At 39.5% G+C, this 18467-nt stretch overlaps 1 protein-coding gene across 1 annotated transcript in view; it reads left to right on the forward strand.

Annotated features, from left to right (window-relative positions):
- The window catches only part of SHMT2 (serine hydroxymethyltransferase 2), a 117706-nt gene that overhangs the window by 59551 nt on the left and 39688 nt on the right, over positions 1–18467 (forward strand). The window contains exon 6 of the mRNA XM_089681166.1: positions 9415–9537. Within this exon, the coding sequence (XP_089537292.1) occupies positions 9415–9537 (123 nt within the window). The remainder of the gene's footprint in view (positions 1–9414; positions 9538–18467) is intronic.

Consider the following 18467-nt stretch of genomic DNA (forward strand, 5'->3'; position numbering starts at 1 on the left):
AGAGGAGTAAAAAAAAAACCCCCAAAAACTCATTGACCAGTACATCTCAGTCTGAAATGCTTTATCTAAAAAGTTAGCATTTTTGTAATTGTTTTGTTCTATAAATTGTGTTGAGTTGCTGTAAGGCGTTTTCTATGCCTGTCGAACCAGTGCCAGGTACAGAGTTCTTGAATGGTTTATAGTTCTGCTACATAGAGAAGTCAAGAAGCCTAAAAGATGGAAACGTTTGGAAATGCTTCAGGAAAGACGGGGTAAAGGAGAAGAGGCAATGATGCAGACATATGAAAAAGGTGCAATAAAGTGAATAATAAAGAGGAGTAATAGTCTGGCTACTGGAAACACAGTCAAGTGAAACAATATCATTTTCAGAAAAAACACATCTATACATGTAAAGTCAGCAGGCAAATGAAAGTAAACAGACATTCCCAAATCAATAAAAAATAAACATAGGCAAAAATCTACTTTTCTTCCAGGTTGTAATTTGGACTTTGGCGGTTTCTTGTTTTACTAGAAATGGGAAATGCAATGAGCATAACAGAAGACATTGCAGAGCAGTCTTTTCTAAACACAGACAGATAGCAATAAATGTAAAACACAACTTAAGCTCATTATTGAAGATAGGTCATTTGCTTTGCTTATGATTTGAATATGTAAGAATTCTGTAGATATTTAGATAGCTCAGGTGACATTTAGAGCTATGAGGGCCATAACGATGAACGTACATAGCCTTGCATGGCAGCTTCTCTTTTCTGTTATAGGTGTTGCCACCTACATGAAATATTCTTATTCGTAATTACACCAATTGCTGTTGGCTCTAGATGTGTATTTTTATATTGATTTTAACCCCTGACATTTGTTTTAATGGTTATTATTCATTGTTTCCACATTTACTATGTATTGTTGGACTGGAATGATGTTTCCTTTAAAGCAGAACTAAAGGTACACAACCGAATACATTATTGAAATAAGTATTTTTATTTATTTTTTTACCAGTGAATACAAGACTTTCTCTGATTGGACAAGGTGGAGAGGAGGGGTGATGTCATGGTCTCCACCTCTTCCAATCTGGGAACATCTGGTTTTCATTGAAAACACAAGGCATTCTATGTATGGTGTCAGTGCCAAGCAAGTGGCTCCCTGTGGTCCATGGGCAGCGGGGAAGCTGCTCACACAGGACACCATAAGCATGACCTGGAAACTTGCTGTCATCTCTGTAGTAGGGTCAACTACTATATTGATGATTAACATTCCCAGCAGGCTATAAGCTATACATACTTACATTGTACCAGGAACAATGTATGTTTCCAGTACAGATCATTCATGAAGCTCAGCTTTAAAGGTCTTTTTTTTTTTTTTAATTCCTTATAAGTTTGCATCCAGAAATGATAGTTTGATAATAAATATCTTGTTATATCAAGTGCAACAAACACAAGTGCAATACATAGTAAGGATACAACGTTGCTCTGCCAGAAGGCAGTCGACAACAGTTACTCGATCCTACTGGCTTACACAAGAGGAGGAGTAGATCAATGACCGTAATAAGTAACACAATTGTGCGAAGGCAAGATGGAGCAAGAATGGGGCTTGCACATCAATAGAAGATCAGTGCTGGTGCTCACCAGGGGATTTTGTTAATTTTTCTTTGCTACTTGTTACAGAAAAAAAACCCGAGGTGTAGAGGTATGTAAAAGAGAGGGAGAGGAGATTTAAAAAAAAAAAAATTATGATACAGTTGGTGGAGCTGTTTCCACATGCTGGGGATGCAGGCCCTATCAGTGTTCAACAGGTGTTTAAAATAGAAGTTTAGGGTTTTTTTTTTCTAAAATCATACTTCCGTAGGTGGATGCAGCACCAGTCCAATGTTGCATCTGTCCCCCGCTGGCTCTAAGACTTAGAACTGAGCAGGAAACACTGCCGATCGCTCAGTTCTCTGTTCTCTATGAGCAGACAGCTGGTGACTGTCAATCACCAATCTCTACTCTGCCCCCACCCCCAAGTGAGCGCTGGGTTGTGGAGGGGGAGGCAGCAACTGGCTCTGGCTCTTGGCTCTGAGAGGCTGAGCCAGCTGCCGGTCCAGACATCGGGATGGGTCCTGACGTTAGAGTGCATTCAAAGTCAAAAACAGAAAAATCAGCACAAGGGACATATCTTGGTCAGTAGGATGTGTCCCTTATTCATCCCAACACTCTACCCCTGTCTCTGTAATCTTCTAGTGTGGTGGGGATTTATACAACTAAGGGGTTGTCACAGGCTATCATCAAGACAAGTGCAAAGTATAAAGTGAAAATCAATAAAGTCCATATATTCTCCAACAGAGTAGAAGGGTTTAATTGGACTTCCTGCTCCTATTGAACATCCGCAAGAAAGGAGGGTCACTGGCATGGTGATGAGCTATTTTTCCTAGGAGAAGGCCCACCTTCAGTTTGCCTGTGGAGGAGCAGTCCATGTTAGACAGCTTCTGGCTGTTTGCTATTTCCTGATGTGATGTGCATACATGCTCTTTTACCAGTAGCTTTCTGATGAGTTTACATCTGGCAGAGGTGGTGGATTCCCTCACTGGACCATTTCACAGTTTATCCTTCACCGTGATTGCTGTGCCTTGTAGTTCCCCAAACACTATTCATTGTTTTATATATGGACTTTGATTTTCACTTTATACATTGCACTTGACTGTTTCCCAATAATATATTAATTATTTATTTAGCGCTGCACTTGATACCACATTTTTATAAGGAGTTGTTACCTTTACCTTTGTGTTAGCTGATCCATAATTATTTCTAGCTCTCGCCTATATATGATATTCTATCATCAAGACAAGCTATGTCCACCCTCTCCTCCCAGATCTGCAATTCATAGAAACCGTACCACAGCTCATATGAGTGGAACATGATCTATGAATAGAGGGGGTGGAGCTTTCAATCATCCACCCATCCTCAGTTTATAGATTGCTTTCCATTTGAGGGTGGTGCCAACAGGGCCACCCACAGCTCAAATTTTGGCTGATGTAGCAGGAATCAGCCAAAATTTCAAGCAGTGTATGGCCAGTTTTAGTTTAACGACCAGGTCCAGATGAAAAATAAAGTGAAAATAAAATCACTTCTGCATGCATCCAAATTAAAGCCCCATCTCTCAAAAAAAAAAAAAAAAAAAAGCAGTGTATAATACATTAGGATAGTACAAAACGTAAAAGATATAATGTGCGGAACCAAGACATTGCTGAAACGAAAATATTGCTCTGGCACTCTAGGGAATTTAGGGAGAAAAAGATCCAGGAACTTAAGTGGTTAAGGATTTAATAACATTTATTGATCATTTTCACCTTGAGCTTTCTTTTCAAAAGCAGTTAAACCAGTGGGTTTAGTTCTTCTTTAATATAAAGTAATTTATAATTGAGATGTTGTTGCTAAATGTGTTAATTTATCATTTTCCTACTGGGTTAGTTCAGACCTCTGAAGTTGCATTGGCCCCTTTCTGAGCTATTTTACGTAATTTGCCACATAAGTTTGTTTGAATTTGATATACAGTACCTTTAGGCTCCATTTGCATGAGCATTTGTACATGCTGCAAATCCCAGAGGCACACCAGCAAGTCCACTTCTAAATGGCTAAGGTTTTGGCCTAGTCAAAGTCTAGACTTAAATCTAAATGACAGACTGTGGCATGCCCTTAAAGTGGTAGTAAAGGCATATATTTATGTTTTAACTACAGGTAAACCTATGATAAGGCTTACCTGTAGGCACTGTAAATCTCTCCTAAACGTGCACTGTTTAGGAGATATTTGCTTGTGCAGCCGGGAATGACGTCACCAGCGCATTTTCTCTGAAGGTACAGCACACCCGTTCTGCTCTTTCAGAACCCTTTACTGTAAATGGTGACATCATCGCGGCTTGCCATTCAAAGGACCGGAGCCCTCAAACCCAGAAGGAAGACAAGAAGAAGATGGAAGCCTTGTTACAGGTGACAGCGCATCACTGGAGGGCTTCGTATTAAGGTACAGTTCACATAATGTGCTAGTGTGCAATGCATACTATAGTTACATAGTTAGTCTGGCTTAGTTATAATCCTACACCCACAGTTGATCCAGAGGAAGGCAAATAAAACCCCAGCAAAGCATGATCCAATATGCTCCTGCAGGGAAAAAAATTCCTTCCTGATCCCCCCCGAGAGGCAATCGGATATTCCCTGGATTAACTTTACCTATAAACTATCACATTATAAAAGTTTTTTTTTTTTTTTTGTCTTTCAAGTTTACTACCACTTTAACCATTTGCCGCCCGCCCTATGGCCAAATGGCGGCCGGCAAATGTCATCAGTGTTCCGGGTGGACACCATATGGCGTCCTCCCGCACATGTGCAGATTGCGCTCCTGCAGAGCAGCGCAGCGGCGCGATCTGTCACCAGCCGTGTACCTCGGACATGACCGATGACAGATCTGAGTATCAGCCCCGTTGCCAGTACCATGTGACCTGCTGTGACCAATCACAGCAGGTCACATGACAGTTGTATACAATGGATGGCTTCATTCATGCCATCCATTGTATACTAGTGTCTAGCTGTGAATGGTCACAGCTAATTACATGCACATGTCATGTGATTAGCTGTGGCCAAATCACAGCTAAGCACAACAAAAAAAAAACCCCTGAATGAATCGATGTCATTCAGGTAAATGCTTGCTTATAGCAAAGTAATTCTCTGCTATAAGAAAATTTGTGTAAAAAAAAAAAAAAAAAATACTGATCACTTCCCTAAAGTAGTACAATGTTACTATGGTAACATTGTACTACTTTGGTCATAGTGAAATATAAAAAAAAACCCAAAATCTTAAAACAAAGAAAGAAAGAAAATTTAATAAAAAATAATAAAAAAAAGTTTGGTTTTTTTTTTTATACTGTCACCAGTCAGTGTCCCTGATCACCGCCATGCCAGTTATATGATGACGCTGTACTGCACTGGTGACAATATGTAAAAAAAAAAATAGTGAAACTAATTTTTTTTATTTTCCGAAACATGACAAAACAAATACAACTTCAAAAAACTCGCCATGCCTCTTATGAAGTACGCCGGACTGTCTACTTTGCAAAAAGGGGTCACTTAGGGGATATCTCTACTGTTCTGACATTCTTGGACCTCAAGAAATTAGATTGGCTGTCAGTACTTCAGGATTGATCAATATTCAGATCTATACCATAGTTTGTGAACTCTATAACTTTCCTACAAACTAAAAAATACATCCTAATTTGGGTTATTTTCACCAAAGACATGTAGCAGAATACATCTTGGCCTAAATTGATGAAGAACAATTATTTATTTGCAAACTTGTATAACAGAAACAAAGAAAAACGTGGTTTTTTTTTTCAAAATGTTTGGTCTTTTTTTTTTTTTTTGTTAATTTAGCAAAAAATAAAAACCCCAGTGATGATTAAATACCACCAAAAGATAGCTCTAGTTGTGTGAAGAAAATGATAAAATTTTAGTTTGGGTACAGTGTTGTATGACCGCGCAATTGTCATTCAAAGTGTGAGAGCGCTGAAACCTGAAAACTGGCCAGGGCAGGAAGGTGTAACATTGCACGGTATTGAATTGGTTAAACAGGCCGCTCATGCTTGAAAACCCTTCAGTGTGGCTGAATTAAAACAGTTCTGCAAAGAAGAGTGCGGCAGAATTCCTCCACAGTAATGTGAAAGATTCATTGCCAGTTATCACAAACTCTTGATTGCAGTTGTTGCTGCCAAGGTTGGCACAACCAGTTATTAGTTTTCACATAGAGCCAGGCAGGTTTGGACAGCTTTGTTTTCCTTTTAATAAACAAAATCTTTGTTTAAAAACGACATATTGTGTTGACTCGGGTTATCTTTGTGTAATAAAAATTTGTTTGATCTGAATCATTCAAGTGTGGCAAATATGCAAAAAAACAGGAAGGGGGCAAATACTTTTTCACAGCACTGTGTATATAAAAGAGAAAAAAAATGAAGCGTGTTCCCAATCAATATTTTAAGCTTGCTTACTTGTTCCTAAATAGCATTCTTATTTATATTATTTCCATATAACAGTCTGCAGCTTATTACATGAACTGTCATGCGGTTTCCAGATCTGCATGTAAATGTATTCCATGGCATTAAGCATTATTAAACTCTTATTAATGTACAATAGATGTGTTCTAGTGGACCTATGTTTCATAATTATAGTAACCATGAGTAATGTTTGTGTAATTTATCGCCTTGCAATGTTTTTATAAAATATACTTCCTCTCAATATAAAATGTGTATTTCCCACTGAGGGATATGGCACCCATCATAAGGCTATTATATTAATTTTGATACACAATGTCATCCATGGCAGAGAGATCTGATATTAGGCATGACTTCTGCATTATAGCCATGGTGTTCCGTCACCACCTAGGGCTTGATTTGTGCCTCCATAAAATAAAAACACTATCTTTTTGCCTGTAGCTGACATAACTCACCTGTCCTTGGTTTAATTAGCCCTGCTAAACTGCTTGAGATTGGTTGCTGGGGGCCACTGTCGCTAGACTGCAACTTAATAATTCAGTCTGGTTACTGTTGCCTTCCCTGACTTGTCCAATTTTGGTCATACTGCATTTATTGTCATGACTTATCCAGCACACGGACTGACAGGTTAGACAGCGCACTAAGTCCAGGTTTCTCAGCTACAGGCCCTCATTCTATCTAGGATTCAGTGAACTGTACATTTTATATTTCAAAGTCTTTCTACAGAGTTTTCATGGCAAGAACTTTAGTGCACTGTTGCTTGTTTCATAACTTTTTGTGTGGTTCTTTAGTAGACATTTTTTATAGCACGCTATGTGTCCCCCATTGTTTCCCTGTCTTTTTCTGCGTCATTGCCCCCTTTTTTCCATGCAGTGTTTAAAAACCCTGCTCATGTATGCTTTAGGTGGACTTTCTGACAAATACACATTTTGAATACAAATATTCTCAAACTTGTTTTTTTTTTTAATCCTGGATTAACCCTTGAAAATACTTTCAAATCTTGGGGAACCTCTGTAATTTTGACCTACATTTCACATGACAGTCTGATTAGTGAGTTGTAGATAACAAAAATAAAAAATGATATATTAAATCTGTATGCAGAACTCTAATGTTTCATTGGTGTTTAATGCAAACCTCGCTCTGCATAGCAAAATGTTATGGCGCTTGCAGGAAAAAAAATCGCTAAAGAGTATAACACTTTTAAAAAGTATTACAACTTTTTAACATTTTTAAATTATCCATTGCTAGCTGTATAATACAACTTATTCCACGTACAGCGATGTGTGTAATCCGTTCAGCTAATATACTCACTTTTTTGTTTTTCTTCTCTCCTCTTCGTACACCCCTTATCTTACCCCTTTTCCCTTTTTACCCTTTTTCTCAGTTTAAACATTTCATGTTATCTATTTATGAAATGTGCAAATCATTGCTTTCTGTTTTTTTTGTAGATTTTACACCATATCCCAGCTTTTTGGAATTAGGGTTGTTCACAGAAGTGTGTGTGTGATGATTATTCTGTCAGTCCTAATTTATATAGTTCCAGTAATTTGCTTACTAGCCAACCAGGCTTTTCTCTCTCCAGTGTGATCCTTGTCATGTTGACTGTCATTTCACTGGATTAGATTACAGAACGTGTGTTGGGGGTGTGCACACAAGAACAGGGCATAGGAAAATGTGCTCTGTCTATGGGTGGATGAAGTGCAGTATTTGTCCACAAGTAAATTTTTTTAGGTTGCATATAAAGGGGCATAGCATGAATAAATGCTGAAAATGGAAGGATGGTAAATGTTGGTCAGGTTTGAGTAGACATTTTGAGGTGAACTTTAAAAGAAAGCTCTAGCTAGGCATTTTGGGTGTGGTAGTTAATGACCCACAGTGGCTTTTTACTGTTATATACTATCAAAAACTGCTGGCTCTAGGGAACTTATGCACAATATGTCTCAGGATTTCCCGGTAAAGCTAAACTTCATGTCAGAGCGAAAAAAAAGGTACATCTCTGCAATATGTGCCCATTTCCCCATGTTTTGTTCCTTTAAGGACCCCAATAGTACACAAAAATACATTCTGATCCTGGCAGAAAAGCATTCAGCTCCTAATTTTCTGCTGTGGGCTACATCTGCACTGAATTTGCAAATTGTGTCTGTTGCTAAATTACAGAATACCTCCCCTCTCCATATCTCAACAACATAAGGGGGAATTGTTCTGTAGTTCAAGAAAAGTACAGGGCTATTTAGGCTCCATGGGATAACACAAGAAGTGTGCACAGGACAGTTCTGAATCTCTGATATGTTCAGATATTATATGCAGTTGTGGTTTCTGTGATAAATGACTAACAAGGAGCATATAGGAGAAGTTCAGTGTTCATAGAATAAGATCAGAAATTGCAGTCGTCTTGTCTTTCGAAAATGCAATTTGCCTGGCTTTAATGCTGTATAAAATACCCAACCCAGAACTAGTTTGCATATCAAGTGTTCTTACTTTACTAGCTGCTAGATAGGGAGATCTCCTCTCCCTGTCCTGGTGACAACATTTTCACCAAGACTGGAAGTAAAGTCACCCCAACAGCGACATAACAGTATAAACATTTGTCACCTGGCCACCTAGATATGAAATAGGCTAGAACAGTCCACCAGCAGGCACACAGACACAACTGAAAACTGGCAGAGGTTCTAACTTGTCCCAAGTCAAAAACTGAAGAAGGGTTTTGGAGTCACATTTTGAGTTTGGAAGAGTTTTACACACTGTACAGAGTAAGATGGGAAGATTGGTCTGATAGGAGCGGTGATACTATAGGCTAATTAAAATCAATAAAAGGTAATGCTTGCTCTTATCAATGATATTGCACAGAAAGATCACTTTTCCTCTTTTGGAAGCCCCCCTGCTGGTGCTCTTGGCTTTTTTTCTCCTCCAGGTGCCTCCTTTAGCAAGCCTGGTGCTAAAGATGCAACTGTGCCTACACACTCCCAAGCTGGCCTGTGTACGTCCATAGACACACACAGCACTGGTAAGCCATGCCCCGTTCCCTCCTCACAGGCATTTGGCTGATAGCAGCAGGAGCATATGACTCTGCTTCCCTCAGTTTTACTTGTGAAAGCAGGAAGTGAGGGGAACAAAGCTGGAAACGTACACAGCATTGGAGCGGTGACATGGGGCCAGGTAAGTGTTTAGGGAAAGGAAGTCAGGACAGGTAGGTGAGCCATTTTTTACCTTAATGCAGAGAATACATTAAGGTGAAAACCATTTAGGCTTTAGTACCACTTTAAATACAGGATCAATCAAGGTTTTTGATCTGCAACAACCAAAATGTAATCTTAGTTTTGTTTCTGAATCTGTTTTGTGCAGCAATGTTCACAATCAACTTATTTTCATTTTGGTTTATTTTATTTTTAATTTTTTTTTTATTTTAGGCAGCGACTGGGTTAATTGACTATGACCAACTAGAGGTGACCGCTCGTCTCTTCCGACCCAAACTTATCATTGCCGGGACCAGTGCATATGCACGATTAATAGATTATGCCAGGATGAGAAAGGTAGGCTGTAAACCTTCTATATTAACCTCTTGTATTTTAATGTGGTATTTTTAAATATGCTCTTTATTTTCTTGTAGAGGAGTTTAAAATCTGATAATGACATTATCCCAGCATGCTCAACCTGGATGCTTGGTACAATCCTTTTGTCCTTGTGCATGGTTTTGACTCCTGCTTATCTATGATGTGCGTTTTTATGCATTGCTTGAACTTTCCAATATATCTGTTACCATCATTGTGGTTTTCGTTAGTCAAGCTTATTAATATCCTGAAACCTAAAACAAATACAGATATGTCACTCACATCCATCTAGGACTGACAGGTTTTATGAGATTTGCAAATAAGTGTACACACACACACGAACACCCTGCGATTTTTGCAGGTTCTCCCACTTAGAAATCATGGAGGGGTCTGGAATTCCCATTGTAGGTGCATTCCCACTCTGAGAGAAAGAATTGAAAAAAAAATTTCAGGAAATCACATTGTATGATTTTTAAAGAATTTGAACACCTAAGAAATAGCAAGAATTCTGGCTCTCAAAGACCTGTTACTGTGCCTTTAAAAATAAATAATATAAAGTGCAGCGCTAAACCTACAATCCCATATATAATAATAACGGACATATGAAAGTGCTAAAAATATGTGCAAATTATATAACTGTGCAATATACAATCCATAATAATCAATATATAAAAAATATAAATATATACTAAAAAAAGTGTAAATAAATATTAAAGTGCAACACATGTATTCCCTTCCGGGAATATTAAAGTGTTCTAAGGGATAACAATAAATAATAAAATCACTGCAAATAATCAAAGAGAATTCATATGAAACTCAGTGTCCAAACAAGTAAAACAATTCTCAATCTTCATGCATGTGATCCCAGGTGTCCACACTGTGTAAATCCAAACAGTGGCTACAGTGGCCCCTCACCTCCTTGCATAGACCCCACAGGGTCAGCTTGCCTTAAGAAAAACACACCACTCTGATGAATCACCTGATCCTCCCCAGACTCATATATTCTCTCAGCAGCCTCCTCCTCGGTTCATATATAAATGGAAACTCACATATTGTAAAAACGCTTTTTATGCCATATATTCCATAAATATTAAAAATGCCCACTCACATTTATTTCTCCAGTTTACAGGCTCCTATACCTCATGCTATGCATGTCCTGCATGGGTATTGTATATAGGGGTTTCACAATATGGCCGCCACGCCGGAAATGACATCACCACGCTCCCAGAATCCTCCTCGCGTACCTGAGGATTCTGTACGCGAGGGGTACGCGAGGAGGATTCTGGGAGCGTGGTGACGTCATAAGAGAAAGTCATTTTTGAGAGAGTAAAGCAGATTAGTAAGATGGAGAAACTATACTATATCCAAGAGGGTAAGATGGAGATATATAAAAGGAGATGGGAGAAATGGGAAGATTTTGTACTTCAAACGAATATATATGAAGCAGTAGAAATGAGAAGAGAAGAGGGGTAGGATACGCTTGCTTTAGACAGAAAGTAGGGAAGAACGCAGAGTGGGGGGGTTGTTTGGGGGGGAGGAGGAAGGGGGTAATGTTTTTAAGAAGGGAAAAATAAAGGATAAGAAGGAATTGTGTATTTATTATGAAAAAGATGAAAGTGTAATGTTATCTTTATGAAAAATTAATAAATATTTAAATATAAAAAAAAGAGAAAGTCATGTGGTCAGATGAGACGAAAGTAGAACGTCTTGGTCTAAACTTCACTCGTCGTGTTTGGAGGAAAAAGAAGGATGAGTTGCATCCCAAGAACACCATCCCTACTGTGAAGCATGGGGGTGGTAACATAATGCTTTGGGAGTGCTTTTCTGCGAAGGGGACAGGACGACTGCACTGTATTAAGGAGAGGATGAATGGGGCCATTTATTATGAGATTTTGAGCAACAACCTCCTTCCCTCAGTCAGAGCATTGAAGATGGGTCGTGGCTGGGTCTTCCAACATGACAACGACCCAAAGCACACAGCCAGGATAACCAAGGAGTGGCTCCGTAAGAAGCATATCAAGGTTCTGGAGTGGCCTAGCCAGTCTCTAGACCTAAATCTAATAGAATATCTTTGGAGGGAGCTGAAACTCCGTGTTGCTCAGTGACAGCCCTGAAACCTGACAGATCTAGAGGAGATCTGTGTGGAGGAGTGGGCCAAAATCCCTGTTGCAGTGTGTGCAAACCTGGTCAAGAACTACAGGAAACGTTTGACCTCTGTAATTGCAAACAAAGGTTTCTGTACCAAATATTAACACTAATTATCTCAGTTGTTCAAATATTTTTGTTCAGCAGTGCAAGACAAATACATTCTTTAAAAATCATACAATGTGATTTCCTTAATTTTTTTTATAATTCTGTCTCTCAGAGTGGGAATGCACCTACAATGTGAATTTCAGACCCCTCCATGATTTCTAAGTGGGAGAACTTGCAAAATCACAGGGGGTTCAAATACTTCTGTTCCTCACTGTGTATGTATGTATGTATGATGATCAGTGTAGATATCCGCTTTGAGTAATGCCGAGCTCTCCTCTCCTCACGAGCTGTCAGCGGGAGGAGAGGACTGCTGATAACTGGCATTTCCTATTTACATGTGATCAGCTGTGATTGGACACAGCTGATCACATGACAGAGCTGATGTCATTGGCTTTTTACAGTGATCCCAGCACACCGCTGATCAGCGCGCACTCGCGTGCAGTTAGAGTGGAAGGACGTCATATGAATCCTCCCAGAACGAGAGAACCGCCACCCTCCCGTCATTACCTTATATGGCGGGTGGGAGGCGGTTGAAGGCCAATAGAAATTTCAGGGAGGTAAAATATTTACTGAACAAATGTTAGTTTTTCATCTAGCTGCTGAGCAATCTCTAGCTCTCTAATCACAGTTCTCTGATAGCAGCAAACCTTTCGGAGCATGAGCTTTGCTGATTGCTTCGTTTAAGCTGGGAGTCAGAGGGGGTGTGTGTCAGGTTATGTCAGAAAGATTACTGCTACCAAAAAGCGCGCAATAGGAAGAAGGGTCAGCTGCACACCGGAGGATAGATGAATATAGTGTGTATTTATTGATCCATAGGACACAACACCAGAACATGAATACAGGACCTGTTAACGTGTTTCACACAATCTCGTGCTTAATCATAAGTTATGTTGGTTATGATTACGCATGAGATCGTGTGAAACATGTTAACAGGTCCTGTATTCATGTCCTGGTGTTTTGTGTGTCCTATGGATCAATAAATACACACTATATTCATCTATCCTCCGGTGTGCTGCTGACCCTTCTTCCTATTGCATCGTGTGTGGTGGCGAGCCAGAACCTGAACCTGTTGTGGATTGATCTGGATTGTTTGCCTGAGCGGTATACCTTTGTTCTTTGGTACTAAATAGAGCGCCCCAACCCCATCAGCAGCTTCCTACATAGCCACAGAATTTATAACCGCTGCTGCAGATGTTTGGCAGTCATAACAGAAAGTAAGATTTGCTAAATCAGTACTGTGAACCCCCTGAGTCAAAGGAGATCTATGGTCAGAGCGTATACGTTCTGTATTGTAATAGGAATGCAAACAATACTTAATATTGACAATCCAATAGAACCCTCCTTGACAAATCTCCTTTCACGTTGTGAGTGCTGCCTATTTGCTGGCCATCTCTTTCCATCATTTCTCAGATTCCTGGATTAATTGGATGAAAACGCTCTACCTTCTGCAGTGAAATCACCGCAGCATTGTCTTGCTGCTGCTTAGATGCTGGCTCTGTAGATGGCCCTATAGGTAAATAGCCACAATTAGCTCCGCCCACAACTCTTTAGATTGACAGCACATTGCTTTGTCTGCAGACACTTTGGGAAAATGTAAAAACCCTGCTCAGTCCTGCCCACCCCCTCAGCATTTTCTTGAGGTTGCCAAAAAGATCCAGCTTCTCAACTGTATTTATCATTTAAAAAGATGTAGATTACACTAACTTGAACCATTAAAGTTGGTGGGGAGAATGGCAACAAGGCCTCCTCCTGTGTTTGGTGCAGTTACTGGCACCACATCCTTTACAATTTAACAATACCACACCAAAAAAATGTAAAAACAATTGCATTTTATTACATCATTCAATAAAAAAAATCCATAAAAAAGGGACTAATTTACACATATAGTGAAAGCTGTACAATTTAAAATCCTCATATGGACAGTTAGACTGCCTTAGGATGGAGAGATCTGGAGTGTATCAGAGTCGTATCTGTTTAATTTTATGGATTTCATTCCAGGGGGTTTGTTAACCGTATTACACGACTCGAGTTGTCGGGCCTTGTTGAGGATTGAGGGTCTGTGGTCCATCCATCAAGATGGCTTGTTGCCTTGTATTGCCTTTTATATGTCTGTATATGCTGCTTACAGCCTTGACAGACAGTTCTACATATAAAAGGTTTCCTGAAGAAACAGACACTGTACTGTGAAACGTGTTGAAGAAGCAATCAGGATGTCATACGTGGAACTTCCTATTTTGGAGTTAGACAATGGGTTACATTATCCCTTCGTAGTAGATCCTTCCATAATCTAACTGTCCGTATGAGGATTTTAATTTGTATATTGCTTTCAACATATGTGTAATTTAGTCCATTTTAGAGATTGTTTATTGGATGATATAATCAAATTTAATTATAATTAATGTTTTTTTGTGTTTTTTTTTTTTGTTTTTTTTTTTGGGTGTGGTACTATTAAAGTTGTATGTTCTAGGGCAGGGGTGTCCAACCTGCAACCCAAGACAGCTATGAATGTGGCCCAGCACAAAATCGTAAACGTAAAAATAATTTTTTTTTGGTCTTTTTTATTATTTTGTAAAAATGCATTTACACTTGGTGAATGTGTGGCTGACAAATGTGACAGTGTCTACTGGACTTTCATAAGTTTTATCTTCTCAAAGAAAAATATCTCACTCTTCACAATCACGTCTTATTTATGGCATCAGTTTTTCGGCAGAAACTATTTTCAGGTAAAAAACACACAAAGGGCAAAATTAGAACCAACATTTTTGATGAGCACCTTGAGAATTGCTACTACAGTCATCAAACCAGATATATTGATATGTTCGCTTCAACAGTGTCAAATATCGCACAAGTTTTATGTCACCCTCTTTTACTTATAATAAAAAAAAATGATGATAGGTATATTGTCTAATTGTCTATATCAGTGATCGTTAAAGTGTTACTAAACCCAATACCCTGTATTCACTATATCTGGTCTCCCACAGTTCACAGCACATGGAAATGCAATTATTGTAGTAAATATAAACTGCTAATCACCTTTTCTCATTAGCAGTTAGAGCAATCTTGCGATTTCTATCAGTCTCCATCAGAGCACTAGTTAAAGCTTGTAGGAGGAGCTTTCATTCTCTCTTGATTGTCCTATGAGGCTACATAACCCTGATCCTCTGTTTGGACAACGCTAATTGGCCCTGTGCTGATCACATGCACTCTCCCAGGAAAAATAAAAACACTCTAGCAATATACACCAAACTGAGTATGTGCAGCTTGCTCTGTTCTATTAGCAGATTGATTGGGGACAGTATAAGTAGGGGAGGATCAGAGAAGATAGGATCAAACAGCCTTTTCACACAATGGTTAACACCTTAGATTTCACAGTGAGTATAATCGGCATGCTTTATGGCATATACAGACTGATTTTATTGTTGTGGGTTTAGTAACACTTTAACCTCCCTGGCGGTATTCCCGAGTGTAGCTCGGGGTAAAGTTTCAGCACCACAAGCGGTAACCTTGAGCTACAGCGTTGCTCCGGGATCCCTCCTGCGCTTACCTTGTCCTTCGCTCCCGCGATGTCCCCCCTATAGCGTCCCCGCCATTTCCTCCGGCCAATGCCAGCATCTGTTTTCCGGGTTCCGTTCCCTGCATCATCGGGACGTACGGGGACAGAACGGCAGGAAATTTTAAACATGTCAAAAAGTGACATTCACTAAATACGCTAAAATCACATAGTATAACATTACTGTATCAAACCATTTCACATACATTTTGTCCCGAGTGCTTTGTCCTGTGCCCTGCCTGCATTTTTACTGTTCTTTCTGCATGGAAACTGAGAAATGTCCATGGCGTCCAAAAAGTGTCTCTTTAGGTCAAAAGCTGTTTTAGACCAGCTAGAGAAAAGCGATAGTAAATCGGAACCACTTGCAGAAATGAGTGATGAAGATTCGTGGGGAAATTCGTCGTGAGACACTGAAAACGATTTTGCGACTTTGCTCAGTGATGTGCGAACTTGGAGCTATATTTCAAATTTCAGTGTTTTTGGTTTGATTATATTATTGAATTAAATGTATTCTATTATTTTTTATGATTATTTATTAAATTATAATTTATGATTTCGTGTTTCAAATGTTATCATACCCGGGATGTTTACTAGACTCTTGTTCGGACAGATTTCAGTGAGTTATTCCTAAAAATTACAGGAATACAATAAAAAAAACCACATATTTCCATGCAAAAAAATGTACCGCTTTGAGCACAGAAATATGGACATAATCAGACCGCTAGGGAGGTTAACTTGATCTGCCCAACTTATTCTGCTCGCCAGCTGCCCTTATTGTTAGTGTGTTTTATGTGTGGTCCAAGACAATTCCTCTTCTTCCAATGTGGCCCAGGAAAGTCAAAATGTTGGACACCCCTGCTTTAGGGTTTGTTTTTTTTCTTTATGCAAAAGTAGAATACATTCTGTTAAATACATGTAGCATACCACATGCCTGCTTGCATTGAAAAGGCTTGTTTATCCCTCTGAGAAGAAGAAACTAGTAGGTTTAGATGGAATTATGCAATACAGCATACACATTGAGAAATGTTAGAAACCATCATTCCTTTGAACAGGTTGAAACATGTACTCTGCTATGTTATAAATATGATCGCTACACTTTTACTATTAAAAAACAAATGCACCACAGCAAATACTTTGGGTTTTTTTTTTGACTTGACTAAAGCTGACCAGAATGGAAGAGATTGAAGCTGTGAAGTTTCTCCAGTAAAGCTGGAACCCACACACAACATACAGTTGCAAGAAAAAGTATGTGAACCCCTTGGGATTACGTGGAGTTTTGCATGAATTGGGCAAAAAATGTGCTCTGAACGTCATCTAAGTCACAACAATAGAAGAACACAGTCTGCTGAACATAATACTACACAAACATTAGATGTTGCCATGGTTTAATTGCACATAACATGTAAACATTCACAGTGCAGGGAGGAAAAAGTATGTGAGGCCCTAGCTTAATGACTTCTCCTAAAGCTAATTGGAGCCAGGAGTGAGCCAACCTTGACTCCAATCAGTGTGATGATATTGGATGTGTTGCTGACAGCTGTCCTGCCCTTAAAAACACACACCTATTTTGGGTTTACTGGTTGCAAGAAGCACTGTCTGATGTGAACCATGCCTCGCAGAAAAGAGCTCTCAGAAGACCTACGATCAAGAATTGTTGACTTGCATGAAGCTGGAAAGGGTTACAAAAGTATCTCCAAAAGCCTTGATGTTCATGTGTCCACGGTAAGACAGACTGTCTACAAATGGAGAAAGTTTAGCACTGTTGCTACTCTCCCTAGGCGTCGTCGTCCTGTAAAAATGACTGCAAGAGCACAGCACAGAATGCTGCATGAGGTAAAGAAGAATCCCAGAGTGTCGGCTAAAGACCTACAGAAATCTCTGGCACATGCTAACATTTTTGTTGAGACATCTACAATAAGGAAAACATTAAACAAGAATGGAGTACATGGGAGGACACCACGGAGGAAGCCATTGCTGTCCAAAAAGAATATTGCAGCACGTTTGAAGTTTGCAAAAGAGCAACTGGATGTTCCACAGCACTACTGGCAAAATATACTGTGGACAGATGAAACCAAGATTGAGTTGTTTGGGAAGAACACACAACACTATGTGTGGAGGAAAAAAGGCATAGCACACCAACATCAAAACCTCATCCCCACTGTAAAACATGGCGGAGGGAGCATCATGGTTTGGGGCTGCTTTGCTGCCTCAGGGCCTGGACGGATTGTTGTCATTGATGGGAAAATGAATTCCAGAGTTTATCAAGACATTTTGCAGGAAAACGTACGATCATCTGTCCGCCAACTGAAGCTCCGCAGAGTATGGGTGATGCAACAGGACAATGACCCAAAGCATACAAGTAATTCAACAAAACAATGGCTGCAGCAGCACAGAATATGCCTTCTGGAGTGGCCCAGTCAGAGTCATGACCTCAACCCGATTGAAATTCTGTGGCATGACCTTAAGAGAGCGATTCACACCAGACATCCCAAGGATATTGCTACACTGAAACAGTTTTGTGAAGAGGAGTGGTCCAAAATTACTCCAGATCGTTGTGCAGGTCTGATCTGCAACTACAGGAAACATTTGGTTGAGGTTATTGCTGCCAAAGGAGGGTCAACCAGTTATTAAGTCCAATGGTTCACATACCTTTCCCCCCCCCTGTAAATGTTTACATGTTATGTGCAATTAAACCATGGCAACATCTAATGTTTGTGTAGTATTACGTTCAGCAGACTGTGTTCTTCCATTGTTGTGGCTTAGATGACGTTCAGAGCACATTTTATGCCCAATTCATGCAAAACTCCACGTAATCCCAAGGGGTTCACATACTTTTTCTTGCAACTGTAAACAGCAAACACAATTGATTTTGAACTGGTTATTGTTTTATAACATGAACACCTAATAAGCAAGTCTCATTTATATTATGCTGTTTTACCAGAGAGTATTCTTCTTTCTCATCTGTTCTTCTAAAGCAGGTTAAGTAGGTACAGGGCTGATAGAAAATCCAGACTAATCTAGCGTGTTTTATCAGTGGCAAGTACCTGGGGGACCTGATTCATGCCTGTAGACTGATACACTGTGTTTGTGTTTATGCAGAAATTCTGCT

The sequence above is a fragment of the Staurois parvus genome, unplaced genomic scaffold, assembly GCF_062004578.1.
Source record: "Staurois parvus isolate SC_StPar_1 unplaced genomic scaffold, SC_StPar_1.0 ptg000017l, whole genome shotgun sequence".
Classification (NCBI taxonomy): domain Eukaryota; kingdom Metazoa; phylum Chordata; class Amphibia; order Anura; family Ranidae; genus Staurois; species Staurois parvus.